The sequence below is a fragment of the Pelobates fuscus genome, chromosome 1 (assembly GCF_036172605.1).
Source record: "Pelobates fuscus isolate aPelFus1 chromosome 1, aPelFus1.pri, whole genome shotgun sequence".
Taxonomy (NCBI): Eukaryota; Metazoa; Chordata; class Amphibia; order Anura; family Pelobatidae; genus Pelobates; species Pelobates fuscus.
Genome location: NC_086317.1, coordinates 327,952,063 through 327,968,645, shown reverse-complemented (window position 1 = coordinate 327,968,645; position 16,583 = coordinate 327,952,063). Strand labels below are relative to the sequence as shown.

At 42.6% G+C, this 16,583-nt stretch overlaps 1 protein-coding gene across 1 annotated transcript in view; it reads left to right on the top strand.

The window, feature by feature from the left end:
• MYO16 (myosin XVI) overlaps positions 1–16,583 on the top strand; it is a 312,032-nt gene that overhangs the window by 153,682 nt on the left and 141,767 nt on the right. The window contains exon 15 of the mRNA XM_063459903.1: positions 2,269–2,386. Within this exon, the coding sequence (XP_063315973.1) occupies positions 2,269–2,386 (118 nt within the window). The remainder of the gene's footprint in view (positions 1–2,268; positions 2,387–16,583) is intronic.

Sequence of the window (16,583 nt, the reverse complement as noted above, 5' to 3'; positions counted from 1 at the left end):
ACAATTTAAACAAGCCTGGAATGCTTGTTACGTTTAGGTGTTTCACCACCACCAATTCTGTAGTATTACTATATTTATAGTAGAAGTCTAAAAATAAAATTAGCACAAATATGAATTTTAAATATATCAGCATTTCATGGCGTATAATATGCTCCATAAGTGACGACTGCACTAGCTAGAATATGTTACTTGAGTGTGGCCGAGGGTACACAATTCTGGTAGCCAATGGCACCAAATGCAAAATGGGCTAAGGTCTTAAGAATGTCAGAATAGACCACAAGTCTACTATATGACATTGGATTTTATGTTGGAAGTATTGGGGTTTATGTTAGATCCATGGACGTAATAATGCACAATACAAAAGAGATGTCAACGGGTGTCCAGGAAAAAGCACCCTACCTAGATTATATTGGATTTTACATAGCCTCATAATTTAGATTTAGGATGCCAATCTAGAGACACCTTTTCAAATCCTCTCTCTGGATGTTTAAAATCACGGGAAATATAATTTAATGTTTATTATTGTGATACAAATAGATTATTTTCCACCACAGTTTCCAAATAATGTAGAAGTTTATTATATAGCTGTTATGCTAGCCATTTGCATATGGATATTTGATTAACTTTGCTGAAACACGTGGGAAAATAATGGAGCTACAGTTTATATTGTGTTTCTCATATTTTTAAACTCTATTTTAATCTTTGAAAATATATTGCACAACTTTCCAGCTTTATAAGAGTATAATTAAAGTTTTGTCTAAACTGCGTGTTCAAATTACATAGTGAATAAAATCATTGTCACAAATGCACACTACTTAAAGAATGTGCGTGACGTAGTTGTGGTAGTGAAAGGGTTAAAGTTCACTATTTGTCTGAACTAGACCAGAAATATTTATAAAAATCCCCCTTAACACTACCCGCACTTAACCATAATAATATAAATATTACTATTTTAACGCTACCATCACCAAGACAATTTATATTTGGTCCCCCAGGTAACTTAATAAAAAAAAAACACCAAATACAACTTAGCACAATATTTAAACAATTGCAAAACACTAATTAGTCTCTTCAGGTAATGAGATTCTTTACCAAACAAAGGCAGAACTTAATAAATAAATATTTATTATGAGCAAAAAATAGTCACAATGCATACAAAAATATAGATGAAAATCAAATTAGTTACACCAACAACAGATAAAAACAAAAGGGATAAAATAACAAAAGTCGTAATCACTTACTCAGGTTTTCAAGCTAAAACTTCTGCCCAGGGGGTTTCTGGTAAGAAAGGTGGTAACTCACTTAGAATTAGATTCTGGCTCCCAAGCAAGTCCAATACACATTTCAGTATCATTAGATATATACCCAGAGGTGAAGATAAGGTGTACTATAAGTGACCACCCCGTTGTGTTCCAGACCAACATCAATCCAAATGGAAACATTTGGTTCTATCTCCTATTATGTACTTGCCACAGAAATAACTGCATCTATGAATTTATAACCATTTTTCCAAACCATAGATATGTCACACTCCTTATTTGTTACTCAATATAGCGCACATCACAATCCCTTTCCCAATGGTTAAGTTACGCACCTCATGTTTGGGCTTGATTAGAAGATTGTGCTTGTCCCATTCTGAATATAATAAAAATGAAGCTTAATTATTAATCTGTGGGTAAATATTGTTTCTTTTGGATTTGATACTGGAACACCGGGCCATTGTCCATTAACATATCAAAGGACCCCCTATCTAAGAGGATATCTAGACATATGGCAAATTAGAGAGTTAGTTTATATTTAAACCAGACTTCCAGGCCACTTATGTGTGACTTCTCACACCTTGCAGAACATTTGATTTATCAAAGGATCAATCCATATGGTAAACCATCTGACCCCTTTCACATTCCTATGCAATTTACATTAGCCTTCTCTCATCTGATCTCTACTAAGTAGTAAATTTATATATGCAATTACATTAAATGGCAATATTCTATTGTGCAACAATGAATTATGCACCCTTGGCGTGGCAATCATGATTTCTAATTAAACTGGGAACTAACAATGACTAACCAGTGCATTGCAAATGTTATGCCAAAATAACTAAATGATAAGTTCAGATATATGGATTAAAGTTTGCGTTTTTCATACAATTCATTGCTTAGCGGAAAACCCTGTGTATTTTGAGTACATATGATATAGTAAACTGTTATATTTATATACTTTATGTTTACACATTATGTTTATTCAACATGCCTATTATTTTTACAGGTGAACAACATTTTAGAAGCTTTTGGGCACGCCAAAACAACACTTAATAATTCCTCTAGTCGTTTTATAAAATTCCTTGAGTTACAATATTCTGAAAGAAAACAAGCCTTAATAGGAGGTAAGAGTTTGCTTAACCTTCAATACAATCTCTAAATTGCTGTGTTATTAGCCACTTAACCCCTTCATGCTGCCACTCCTATATACACGATTGCCAGGGTATGCAGCTGTAACCTGTAACCATGGCCCTGTGCTGTTTCTATGTAGACAGCACCTCTAGCTGAGATCAGCTCACTGTAGATGCTCCCTTACAGTCAGAGACCAGAAAGGGGCATTCAGAGGGGTCTGTATCTTGCCACAGGTGCAGAATGTGCCTGGCATTACACCCAATCTTGGGAAACCGTTGGACCATCAGAAAAATGAATATTAGAGCCCTCTCACTAACTATAAAAAAGGCAAGCAGGAGAGGGCTCAGCTAGAAACTGTAAAAGATCCACAATATGTGGGGAGACAGGGAACACAATACAGCCAGGTTGTACTCAGTCTGTCAAACTCACTCATTCACAGTCACACTGCCATCATACACACAGTCACCATACATACATAGGCACCACAACCACAGTCATACCTCACACACACAGCACAATCTCACCATAAACACAATGCACACATTATGCCGCAAGCAGCACATAACGCACTGTTAGAAGTTTTCCCACACACACAAAGGTCCCAGACACCTGCCCACAGAGAATCAGAGACACTGATGGACACAAATATGCATTCAAGACACAATCACAGATACACACACACACACAGATATACACTCATAGACGCACAAGAATACTCACTGCCAGACACACAATCTCAGGTATATACACAGTTACACACTGCCAAACATGCACACATAGGAAATAATACACACTGTCAGACACACAGTGTGATTGTGTGTCTGTATCTGTCAATGTTTGTGTGTGCGTTGTCTCTGTGCATCAGTGTGTTTTGTGTGTATGTGTGTGAATGAATCAGTGTGTATGTGTGCTTATATACGAGTGTGTATACGGGTGCATGTATTAGAGTGTATATGTATGTTTGTGTGTGTGTGTGTGTGTGTGTGTGTGTGTGCATTTTGTGATTTTTTTTTTTTTTTTTTTTTTTTACTTTTTACATTTTTTATTGTTTTCCAATAAGACATGGGAAGGGATACAGAAACAGAAGGGGGTGGGGGAGAGGGTAAAAAGTCACTACAGTTGCACAACATCATACACATAAGCGCCACAAGGCAGGTTTGCAGGAAAATGCAATTTACAATAATACAGGAGACCTGTTTTCACATTCTATATACCAGGAAACCATTCAGCATCTCTCTTGTATACCTGGATTAGGTGTGAGAATATGGCCAGATATTAGGTGGTACAAAATTGTCGACATGTGCAGTTTTCAAATACGTTTAGGCTACATATCCATCCTCATTGAGTACATGAGCAAAGTACATACACGTTCAAGTTGCCGATCTCCATGTGGTCCACATGTTTCAAGCAAAGGTTTAGACGGGGGTAAGATGCTTCTAAAGCCCTTTTCATATATACATTGTTTTTCTAACTCTTTCTTTAGAGCTAATATCGTTGGGGTTATTTGCATTTTCCATGCTCTCGCTATCAGTCTCTGTGCCGACAGTAAGATATGGAATATGAATTTTTGTTTATGTTTTGGAACAGGGCCTGGGAAATACAGAAGTAGAAACATTATAGGCAGTAGGGGCAGCACTTGGTTTGTTACCTCTAGGATTAGCTTATGTACCTTCCTCCTGAAGCTTGTTATTGGCTTGCATTGCCACCACACGTGTAACATGTCTCCATCTTTTTGTAGGCATCTCCAGCACAAGGGGGATGGGATGTGGATAGAGCCGGTGGATTTTAGATGGCACAGTTCTGCTCAATGAGCATGGACAATTTAACAAGGTTTTTAGGGGCATTTATCATGAATTCCCTATGGTACGGGGTAATCTCGCTTTCCAGGTCCTCTGCCCAGCAGAGTGCTGGTCTAGAATTTTTGAGGGGGTCTGGTCTGCAAGTATTTTGTAGCACATGGAGATCGACTTACAGAGCGGAGGCATAGATTTATTTATACAAATATGTTTCCATGGTGTCATGCTAATGTGACGTGTTCCGAGTACTGTGTGTTTTGTGAGAGTGATATGATTTAAGTTGCATGTACGAGAAATAGGAGGCTTGTGGCAAGTTATATTTGGCAGACAGTGTATGAAAATCCAGCAGACCCTTTTCCGAAAAGAGGTTGTACAGGCTTTTAATACCTGCCTCTTGCCACGGTGTGGCATGAAATGTAGGAATGCACTAAACTAAAAGTAGCTAGGACCCCCCATTTTGCTCCTTGCCATGTTCCATATATGGAGAACTAATTTGATCTGTGGGGGCACCCAGGGAATTGGAGGTCTTTTGTCTTTTGGCATAAGGTTATAGGAGGGCTTTTTTAAGAGTTATCCATTGGGATGGGGTTTGTTTGAGAAAATGCGCCAGCATTGAGGCCAAGATAGAGGCTTGGTAGTATGCTTGGTCGTGTTGGAAGGCTATACCTCCTGCCTTGGCTGTGGCTTGCATTAATCCATGAGCCACCCTAGGCCTACCTCCCACCCACACAAACTTAATGAGGTCTTTGTTTACCGTTTTTTTAAAGAACGCCTCAGGTATTTGTAAAGGTAGCGTTCTAAAAAGGTATTGAAGTCTAGGGAGTATACATAATTTTATTCTTACATTTTTTATTTTTATTTATTTATTATTGCCATTTATATAGCGCCAACAGATTCCGTAGCGCTTTACAATATTATGAGAGGGGGATTTAACTATAAATAGGACAATTACAAATAAACTTACAGGAACAATAGGTTGAAGAGGACCCTGCTCAAACGAGCTTACATTCTATAGGAGGTGGGGTGTAAAACACATTAGGACAGGAATTTACAATCAAATAAGGTGGGCTGCCCTTTAGGAGAGGGCAAGAGACAGGTATGTGAGGTAAGGGTTAGTCTTGGAGGCCATAAGCTTTCCTAAAGAGATGGGTTTTAAGGCACTTCTTAAAAGATGCAAGACTAGGGGAGAGTCTGATGGCGGTAGGCAGGCTATTCCATAGGAAGGGAGCCGCCCGCGAGAAGTCCTGCAAGCGCGAGTTGGCCGTACGAGTGCGGACAACGGACAGGAGGTGGTCACGGGCAGAACGGAGAGACCGAGAAGGGACATACCTATGGATCTGTGAGGAGATATAAGAGGGGCTAGAGTTGTTCAGTGCTTTATAGGTGTGAGTTAGTACCTTGAATTGACTCCTATAGCATACAGGAAGCCAATGTAAGGACTGGCAGAGGGGTGAGGTGTGAGAGAAACGACTAGAGAGGAAAATCAATCTAGCAGCAGCATTCATTACGGACTGTAAGGGTGCAGTACGGCTATTGGGGAGACCAATCAGGAGAGGGTTACAATAATCCATGCGGGAAATTACTAGAGCATGGACAAGCTCCTTGGTAGTATCTGGTGCGAGAAAGGGGCGGATGCGGGCTATGTTTTTAAGATGGAATCTACAGGATTTGGCAACATGCTGGATGTGAGGCTCAAAGGTGAGACCAGAGTCAAGCATGACGCCAAGACAGCGCGCTTGCAAGGATGGACTGATGTTGGTACCACAAACTTGGAGGGAGAGCGAAAGAGGAGGATCAGTATTAGGAGGAAGAAAGACAAGGAGCTCAGTTTTTGAGAGATTGAGTTTCAGAAAGCGGGAGGACATCCAGTCAGAGATGGAAGAAAGGCAAGCAGTGACACGTTGCAGGACGGCAGGGGAGAGGTCCGGGGAGGAGAGATATAGTTGGGTGTCATCAGCATACAGGTGGTAGTGAAATCCAAAAGAGGTAATAAGTTTGCCAAGAGAGGCAGTATAAAGAGAAAATAGAAGGGGACCAAGGACGGAGCCTTGGGGAACTCCAACTGAGACAGGGCAAGGGGAGGAGGTATCATTAGAAAAGGAGACACTGAATGAGCGTTGGGAGAGATAAGAGGAAAACCATGAGAGGACAGAGTCACAGAGACCAAGCGATTGAAGAGTTTGAAGAAGGAGAGCATGATCAACGGTGTCAAAGGCCGCTGAGAGGTCAAGAAGAATTAGTATGGAGTAGTGGCCTTTGGATTTAGCTGCGATTAGGTCGTTAGTAACTTTGATAAGGGCAGTCTCTGTAGAGTGGAGAGGGCGGAAGCCAGATTGAAGAGGGTCAAGGAGAGAATTGGAATTGAGGAAATGAGACACACGGGTAAAGACAAGTCTTTCCAGAAGCTTTGAGGAAAAAGGGAGCAGGGATATGGGACGGTAGTTAGAGGGGGTGGATGGGTCGAGGGATGGTTTTTTTAGTATAGGTACTACAGTGGCATGTTTAAGGTCAGCAGGGACGATGCCAGAGGAGAGCGAGCAGTTGAAGATGTGTGTTAGAGAAGGCACGAGACAAGTGGAGAGAGATCTAATAAGGTGAGATGGGACAGGATCGAGCGGGCAAGTGGTGGGGCGAGAGGAGCAAAGAAGAGCAGCCACCTCTTGGTCAGTAGCTGGGGAGAATGTCTGAAGGGTAGGAAAGGCATGATCTATGTGTGATTGAGAAACAGAAAGGCAAGGAGGGGAGAATTCTTTCCTTAGCTGTTCAATCTTGTCAGTGAAGTAACATGCGAAGTTATCAGCAGTAAGGTTAGTTTTGGGGGTGGCCACAGCAGGGCGAAGAAGAGAATTAAAGGTGTGAAAGAGACGCCTGGGGTTGCGGGAACATGAACTAATGAGAGTGGAAAAATAGGACTGTTTGGCAAGGGCAAGGGCTGCACTGTATGAACACAATATGAATCTATAATGGAGAAAGTCTGATTGTGTACGAGACTTCCTCCATGAGCGTTCAGCACAACGGGAGCATCTTTGCAGGTAGCGCGTTGATTTAGTATGCCATGGTTGGGGGCGGGTCCTCCTCGAGGTGCTTGTTTGGAGTGGCGCTGCAGTGTTCAAGGCAGATGTAAGAGTAGAGTTATATATGGAGATGGCCTGTGAAGGACAGGAGAGGGAAGGGATGGACAGCAGTTGTGAATCAATGTCAGCTGACAACTGTTGGCGATCAAGAGAATTAAGGTCCCTCCTGAGTTGAGGGGGGTTAGGCTGAGGTTTTTGGGTGAGGGGGTATGTGAGAGCAAATGATAAGAGGTGGTGATCAGAGAGTGGATATGGAGTGTTGCAGATATTAGATACTGTACATGCATAAGTGAAGATTAGGTCAAGGGTATTGCCAGCTACATGGGTGGGAGAATCTGCCCACTGCGATAGCCCGAGGGAGGAAGTCATGGAAAGTAGTTTGGTGGCTGCAGAGGTCAAAGGTGGGTTTATAGGAATATTGAAGTCCCCGAGAATTAGGGATGGAATGTTAGAAGAGAGGAAATAGGGTAGCCAGGCAGCAAAGTGGTCAAGGAAGAGAAGAGGGGAACCAGGGGGGTGGTAAATAACAGCAATGTTAGCAGAGAAGGGTTTGAAAAGGCGAATTGAGTGTATTTCAAATGATGGGGAAGAGAGAGAAGGGGGGGTGGGAAGAGGTTTAAAAGAGCAGTGAGGGGAGAGGAGAAAACCAACACCACCACCTTTACATTCAGAGTTTCTTGGGTTGTGGGTAAGTTGGAGACCACCGAAGGACAAAGATGCAGGGGTGGCAGTGTCAGAGGGGGAGAGCCAGGTTTCTGTTATGGCTAGTAAATCAATAGAACGAGAGATGAAGAAGTCATGGACAGCAGTGGATTTAGTTATATTGCAAACAGAGCGTGCGTTCCAGAGGGCAGTATTGAAGGAGGATTTAGAGGAACATGAGATGGGTATGAGATTAGTGTGGATCCTTGGGTTAGTATGTGCTGAGTTTGTTGCGAGGGGGCCGGGGTTAGGAGAGACATCACCAGCAGCTAGGAGCAGAAGGATAGAAAGGAAGTGAAGGTGGGAGTAGGATTTGAAAGTTTTGTAGGAGGGTATGTATGTAGAGGATTTGGGAGGAGTTGGTGGAGATAGGCTGGAAAGGTATGTGTAGAGTGCATGGGATGAATAGAGAGGGGAGGGGAGTAAGGTGGAAGTAATAATTATGGTGTTGCTAGGGACAGGTGAGTGAAAGGATAGGGATATTTTAGTGATGAGAGAAGTTAGTGTTAACGTGAAAAATAGAAGGGAGAACATTAGAAAAAGTGTATTATATAGATATGTAGATCATATATACAAACACACAAATATCAATGAGTGATTAAACCAATGTAAGGATGCAGTGTGTTAAATAAATTCAGGTGAGGAGAGGTTTAGTGATTTGATTGGTGTGTCAAGGAAACCAGCTGATGTGCACTATCTATAAGTAAGTTGTCGACCATGGGGTGGGATGGTGTGGGGAGGGGTGGGTGGGCAATCTTCCAGAGATGATACCTCTGCTCTGAAGATTCAGCAGGACTTGGTTGCTTGGGAGTGCTGGGTGTTAATGCTGTTTTAAGGGGCCCAGTCTGAAATATAAGGTCTGAGGTTAGAAAAAAAAGAAATAAAACACACTATTATGGGTGGGGAGACATGGGGCTATTGAGGTAATTAATTCGAGATGAAAAACTAAAAGGAGATAACATTTGGGATAAAAGATAGGAAGGATCAGATAGGTGAAAGTCATTACGCTCTGTCCATGTCAAGAACATCTGTGCCCATTTTCTGAGTAGTGTAGAGCAGTCACTCCAGACCCTAACATAATTGGCAGCATAGATGTCTGCCGGGTTTTTTGTGAAAGTCATCCCTAAATATTTAATGATATCGGACCGCTACTCAGTCATATGTACTTTGTAGATATGTTAGGGTGTCTGCTGGCATGCCAATGCTTAAGGTCTGTATTTTGCTGGTGTTTAGGCAGTAGTAGGACACTCCACCATACTCCCAAATGAGTCAAGCAGATGGGGCAGGGTTTTCAATGGATTGGTCACATATAGCAGAATATCATCCGCGAAAGCTCAATTTTTTTTTTCTGACGCATGTTTCCATGCCATTGATGAACCTGTGGTTACGTATGGAAATTAGGAGGGGCTCCAGGGCCAACACATACAAGAGTGGAGACAGAGGGCAGCCCTGACACATTTCATTTGTTATCCCGAAAAGGGCACAGAGGAATCTGTGCAGAGGGGCTAGAACAGGGGTAGGCAACCTTTTAGCAGCACTGTGCCGATATAGGATTGTGATGTCCCATAGCGTGCCGATCCTCAGGCCCGTCGCTACCAGGCAAGCTAACCAAGCAATTGCTTGGGGACACGAGCTGGCCTGGGCCCCCAAGCAGGGCCGGCGCTTCCTATAAGGCTGCAGCCGCCTGAGCGCTCTATAGAGAGCCTCAGGCGGCTGCAGCACTGCCTCTCCCGTCACCTCCCCTTCCCTGTAGCGTGGCCGAGTTCCTCTTCCTCCCGTCAGTCTGGCCGGGTACCACGTGGTACAGGAGATTCAGTTTCCTGTTCCCGGCCGGACTGACAGGAAGTGCACCTTGAGCTCGGCCACGCTACAGGGAAGGGGAGGTGAGAAGAACATAAAGAGGGAGGGGGGGAGTAATGTCCATTTTGCTTAGGGCCCCCAAATTCCTTGAAACGGCCCTGACGATCCTATTTTTTTTTAAATTGAGGTGTGTGTGCTGCCGTATTCTGCTTGTGTTATATATACTGTAATTGCTTTGTATCGTTGTATTTGTGCGTATATGAGCTATTATATTGTATATGTTCATTAGTAGTTTATGGTATCGTGTATGATACATATGAATGTGGGCTGTGTATGAGGGCTGCTTGTGGAATTGTGTGTGGATGGATATGCACATTGTGTGTTAGGTAGTGTATGGGGGCTGTTTAGGGTTTTGCACGTGAGAGGCTGCATGTGGGATTGTGTGCATGTATGTAATTGTTAGTGGTGTTGCGTTTGTGGGGATTGTGTGTATGTTTGGGTGTGGGCTGTTCATATTATTTGTATGAGGGGAGGCTTATTCTGCAGGTCTGTGTATATCTAGCAGTGTGGGTGGCTTCCCTGGGTTCCACTGGGGACCAGCTTGGGCAGGTACAGGTTAAGGACAGGAGCTGCAACATCAGCTGTGGGCTGCTCTACTACAGTGTGGATTCCCATTCACAAGTGCTGGGAGGAAGTGATCTGTGATCACTTCCTCTAAGTGCTGCAATGCATAAATTGAGGATTGTCCTTCACTACCTCTATGTATTAGCAGGTATCTGAAGTTTCAGAGACTCCTGATAGGCCAGACCCTGTTTGGCTCTAGCAGCCTTGAGTGCCGTGGAAAAACACCTTGAGTGCCGTGCATGGCACTAGTGCCGTAGGTTGCCTACCCCTGGGCTAGAATAAAGGGCAAATATTTGTGTTATAGTTTGGAGAGGGAAACCATACTCTTGTAAGACTTTTTCCAGGAATTTCCAGCTGAGGCGGTCAACCACCTTTTCGGCGTCTAGCACCAAGAGCAGGCCTCCCCGGCTGGATCTCCAAAACTGGTACAACACCACGGACAACTTGTGCATATTGTCTTGGCCCTGTAATGGAAGGGAGTATGTGGGCCAGCCTATTGATGAAGATCTTAAGGAGTGATATGGGTTAAAAGATCTTGCATATATCTGGGGGTTTTCCAGGCTTTGGGAGTGTAACTATAGTAGCTAATAACATCTCGGGGGCAGTGACCCTGTGACGGAGGCCTTCTCGTAGACTTTGTGTAATTGTGGGGCTAGACTTGTGCATATTTTTTATAATAGGAGTTCGGTAGGCCATCTGCTCCTTGTGATCTCCCAGGTGGTAATTTTTTAATCGTGTCTAGCACTTCTTGTAGTGTTATCGGGCTCGCTAAGTCTGCAATGTGCGGTTGGTCCGATTGGGGGAGGGATATTTTTGCCAGGAATGAGATTATTTCCTGCTCATCCAGGGTATGGGTTTATGGTTCTTTGTGGAGGTTGTACAATTTGGGATAGATCGCCACAATTTCTTCGCTAATCTTGTGTGGGTTAAATTCTTGTGCCATCTTCCCCTAGCAGGAATGGAATCCTCAATTCCGACATACTCATTCGGAGCCTCTTCACTAAGACCTTACTCACTTTGCCACTGTAGTGGTTTGTATTATTGTGTAATTTTTGTATGAAGTAGTTCGTGCTTGTGGCATTAAGCGTTTGGAGCTTCTTGTGCCAGGCATCTAGCTTGTGGGCCAGTTCCCGAGAGGGGTTGTGTTTATTTTGAGCCGTAATCTGGGCAATTAGCTCATGGCATCAAAGTGGCCTGACGTATAAACTGCCCCCTGATCACTGCATAATGAACACACCACACCATGAAGTCTGATTCCCCCTTCCCTGTGTTATTTGTGAAACAATCTATCAGTTCCTGCTGGATGGTGCTAGCGAAAGAGTCCTCAAGAAGGTGAGACTTGTTGAGCCGCCAGGTTCCCCTCCCCTTAAACTGGAACATGTCCAGTAACTCCAGGAATACTGGGCTATGATCAGACCAGGTTATGTCACCTATTACACAATAAGATGTTTGAGCCAACGTAACATGGACTATCAAGAATTTGTCTATGTGGGTGTAGACGTTACGCACTTGGGAGTGGAAAGTGTAATCCCATTCCTGTGGGTGCAGGGTGCGCCAGTCATCATACAGATCATGCAACAAGAGCAATTTAGTGATCTTTTTGCACATGGACGTTGGTTAACTTTCAGTCTACTTGTGTGGGTAGCGTTTGTGTCTAGCTGTAGGGATTGGATGAAATTAAAGTCGCCACACAAGATAAGGTTACCTTGCTGGAATTCATCAATTTTGTTCAGAAGGGAGTGTAGATAATTCTGTGAATTGGTGTTGGGAAAGTACGAAGACACCAATGTATAGAGGACATTGTTAAAGAGGCCAACCAGGATAATATATCTACCTTTGGGGTCGATATGGTGTCTATGTATGGTATGGACCATGTCCTTGTGTACCAAAATGGATGTGCCTTTCGTTTTATTGTCAGATAACACATGGTATTGAGTCGGGTAGGGTTTTATGTAAAAGGCAGCAACACACATATAACAGAATTGAAACCTGTCTCCCAATGCAGGAGACCAATCATGCCGAGGCTTGCTCGAGCACCTGTAGTGGGGGTCATGGCACGGGAGACTCCATCTCTTAGTGTCTCGTCAAAGCGCTAAGCGAAGAGCTATGTATCCATATCCATCTCTTGATCCAGCACGTAGAACTTTATAGCACGGATGACAAATAAGTAACGTATTACCGGTCCTTAGAATGGCCGGATTTAACATACACAGAAGTCAAAAATACTAGCCGAGGTCAGGGAACACAGAAAGGGACGCAGCGATGAGGAAAGCAAGGAGTCAGGATATCAGAATATAGATAAGTCAATAAACAAAGCCAAAGTCAAAAACCAGGTAGAAAACTATAAACAGGAACGCGCTCTCGGACAACCACAAGGGAAACCACGACAGGGCACTGAGCATGATGAGAACTGGGCCTAAATCCTCTAGATCTGATAGACTGTAACTGGCCTTTGACCCCAATGTCAGTTACCAGGTTTCATTTGCATAATTGCTGCTCAGCATTAACCCTTCTGTGGATTAGGTTGCTGCTCGGCACAACTTTTCCTGTGTGGACAGTAAATGTCATTAACCACATTTCTATAAGCGAATGAATACGTGACAGGAACCAACCAGCTAAATGCATCCAATTAACATCTTGGACTAACTTTTTTTTTTTAATGAACTTAAACTGTTTTATCACCCACTCTCTCTCAGAGGCTGTTGTGTGTGCCAATTCCTGCCGTTTCCCTGGGGTACGAAGGTGCTCCCTATCTAGCGTGAAAACAACCTCAATTGCTAGGTAGACAGTGCCATATTCTAACCTATGTCTGTGTACCGTAGACTGAAAGACGTACTTGTTCAGTCCTGTGGCATACTGTACAATGTCTGAGCAGCATAAGGTTGGTCAGCCTGAGTACGGGTGTACCAAGCGGGTGTTTTTAATAGTGGCATACTACTAACAATTAGTAAACAGTAATTTGTAGCATACATACAGCTAATAGGTGATTTAGTAGGTTAAAGTCACTTCCGATGGCATTCAGGGGACAGCAGCTGGGCCCCAGCAGGCTTAGTCGATGCCGGAGACGACATCGGTTGGCCCCAGTCCTGCAGCTTCTTTCTTCCCTCTTCTAGTGTCGTAACTGAGTGCATGACGCCTTGGCAGTGAATCAGCAACTTTGCGGGGTATCCCCATCTGTAAGAGATGTCTTGTTATCTGAGGGTTAAGGTGATGGACGCCATTGTCTTCCGAAATTGCAGGGTGGTGGCTGAGATGTCAGCGAAGATTTTGATGTCTTTGTATTGGTCCAGCATAGTCAAGACCTATAGCTTTTGCTATACGTTCTTTCTCGTGACAAAAGTGGACCCTCGTGATGACATCCCTGGCGGCTGTAGTAGGGAAGGCTTAGTCTGTGTGCATGGTTCACTAGGAACTGGTCAGGATGCACCTTTGGTGCAATCTCTTGGAACATGTTCAGTAGATAGGCTTGTAGGTCTGCATTTGTTATCGTCTCTGGTATACCTCGAATACGTAAGTTATTATGCCTGGACCTGTCCTCCAGGTCCGCAAGTTTAACTTTTTGTGCCTCTATGATCCCATCCAGCTCCTATAGTTTGTCTGCCAGGCTGTTATGGGCTGTAGCGTAGTCATCCATTTTTTGCTCCATTTGAACTGTTCTCAGGCCTATATCCTGTATCTCTTTCCGCATTTCAGCAGCTAGTGTCTGGATTTGACAGGATATGCTGGTTTGTATGGACACTGAGAAGTCAGCCATCATTGGCCTCATGTTGGACATAATTATCCCCTGTATGTGAGCCTGGGGAGGCAGGAGGTGAGGGGGAACTGTCCCTGGAGCCTGGCCCGTCGCCATCTTAGAAGGTGTGAGCGCCTCCACAGGCTTTCAGAGCGGATGCTTTTGCCAGAAAAAATGATGCTCGATCCATTTTTGATTTGTTCCTCTGGGACATATTGCAGGTAAGTTACCCGTTGAGGACGGGTTTTTGTGCCGTGCAGTCCGTTTATTTTGGCTCTTTATTGCTCGGGTTGGTGGAGCTTCACAAACTCACGTCCACGCAGCTCAAGCGCTTGGCCACGCCCCCGATTTATTTATTTTTTAACAAAATTATATGTAGTTCATTATTTGGTCCAACCAAAATCTTTTTTTTTTTTTTCAATAAATAATGTGCTATTTTTGCTTACCAAATAACTTGGTATTGAAGGGGTGAATAGTCATACTATACAAAACAGAAATAAATAACAGACCCTATCTTAATTTAGTTACTAACTAACTAATCTAAAATTAAAAAAATCTATGCCAATTCTTTTTTTTTTTTTTTTTTAAACATATTCATATCCTTCAACCTGATGTCTGAAGGGTTTCAAAGTGAACAACTTCTCACTTTACTGGAGTATTTATGAGTCCCAACAAAAAGAGGCATTATTATATTATTCTAATATGGGGGTCACATTGACCCACATAGACATTTTGCATTAGTGTGGCAGCTGGCTTGCAAGTCCCGGCCAGCTACCACAATGTTAATCCTTGTGCCGCTTATTGTGAGCTTGTTTGAGCAGAGCCTTCTTTATCTCGTCTCTGTTATGTCCTGTATGTAAATCACTTATTGTCATATATCCCCTCTACAATTATAAAGTGTTGCGGAATATGTTGGCACTATTATAAATACTATCATACCAAAAAGTTCTGAACTCAAATTCTAAATTTTGTCTGTGCACATCTAACATGTATCATTCTAAATGAAATACCATTGCCTGCCACAAGATGGCAGACAAATATAGATAACAAGAAATGTATGGATTTCCATAATTTCTTTTCCATTTTTAATGTACTTTTTCATAAATGCTAAATAAATGTAAATATACCGCAAAGTATAACATAGAGTAGACATCCATCTACACAAATTGATAAACAATTAGCTGAATATCTGTTTTTTTCTTCGGTTAGCATATAATTTTAAAAGGTCTGTAAATCACATAATTTTGGCAAACCAAAAATTAGTCAATACATTTTCTTTTCTCAAGTCATGTTAATCAGATGAAAGTATATTTAATTTGATGCATGTTATAAGGTAATATGTATCTATTTGTCTATCTATCTATCTATGAATCCTATTTCACTACTAGAAGGACATTCTAATACCATAATCATTGTATTACATAGCCTATAGTCTATAAGCTCCATACCATTCAGTAAGTGTAAAACTAAAAGTCTGCTATGGACCCGGAAGTGCCTCTAGTGGCTGTTTTTTAGACAGCCAATAGAGGTTGAGTTAAACCTGCAAGGTAGTTATTGCAGTTGATCAAAAACTGCAATAATTACAGTTGCAGGATAAAGGAGCCTGGGACACTGCACCAAGACCACTTCAATGTGCTGAAGTGATCTAAGTGCCTATATTGTCCCTTTACTACAATATAAAAAATAAAGCACCTGGCCAATCTTAATCAGCCACCATTATTAAAAGAATACTATAGTGTTAGGAATGCAAAACTGTATTCCTAACACTATAGTGTCCCTCTGTCTCCACCCACCCTGCCCCAATGGTGGCAAATAAAGGGTTAAAAATCATTTAAACACCTGATTCCAGCACTGACATCCCTCAGTGCTCGATTGGGTTATTTCTCTGCTGGCATTATGGCGACCCAGAAACCTAATGCTCATGTGAAGCAAGCACCTTAGGCCTTCAAGATACTGGACATCCAGCATTGTTTCACGAACTTAGCGGCAGATTAGAGGCAGTCTTAACCCTGCAATGTAAACCTTGCAGTTTCTCTAAAACTGCAATGCTTTATATTGCAGGGTTAAGGGCATAGGGACATTGCACCCAGACCATTTCAATGAGATGTAGTAATCTAGGTGCCTACGTTGTCCCTTTAATCATTATTATGATTGTACAAGGGCTGCAACAGTGCACCTAGCTAATCAGATCTAATTTCAACTGATTGGCTAACTGGACTGACGGTTGCATCCAATCAGAAATGTCTCCTTTTGAATTATTCTGACATGCCTTTACAAAAAGGATGCTAGAATGATAAAACTGCATTTTGGTGGAAGCCAAAAGGCTTTTTGGACCCATTCATTTTCTTATATATATTTATTTTCATCAGACTTGCATTGTGGCTAGTTGGGATTTTATATTTGAATGCATGCCCAATTCAAAAGGCAAAAGATGTTGATGATGTGGGCATTGATGAAAAGG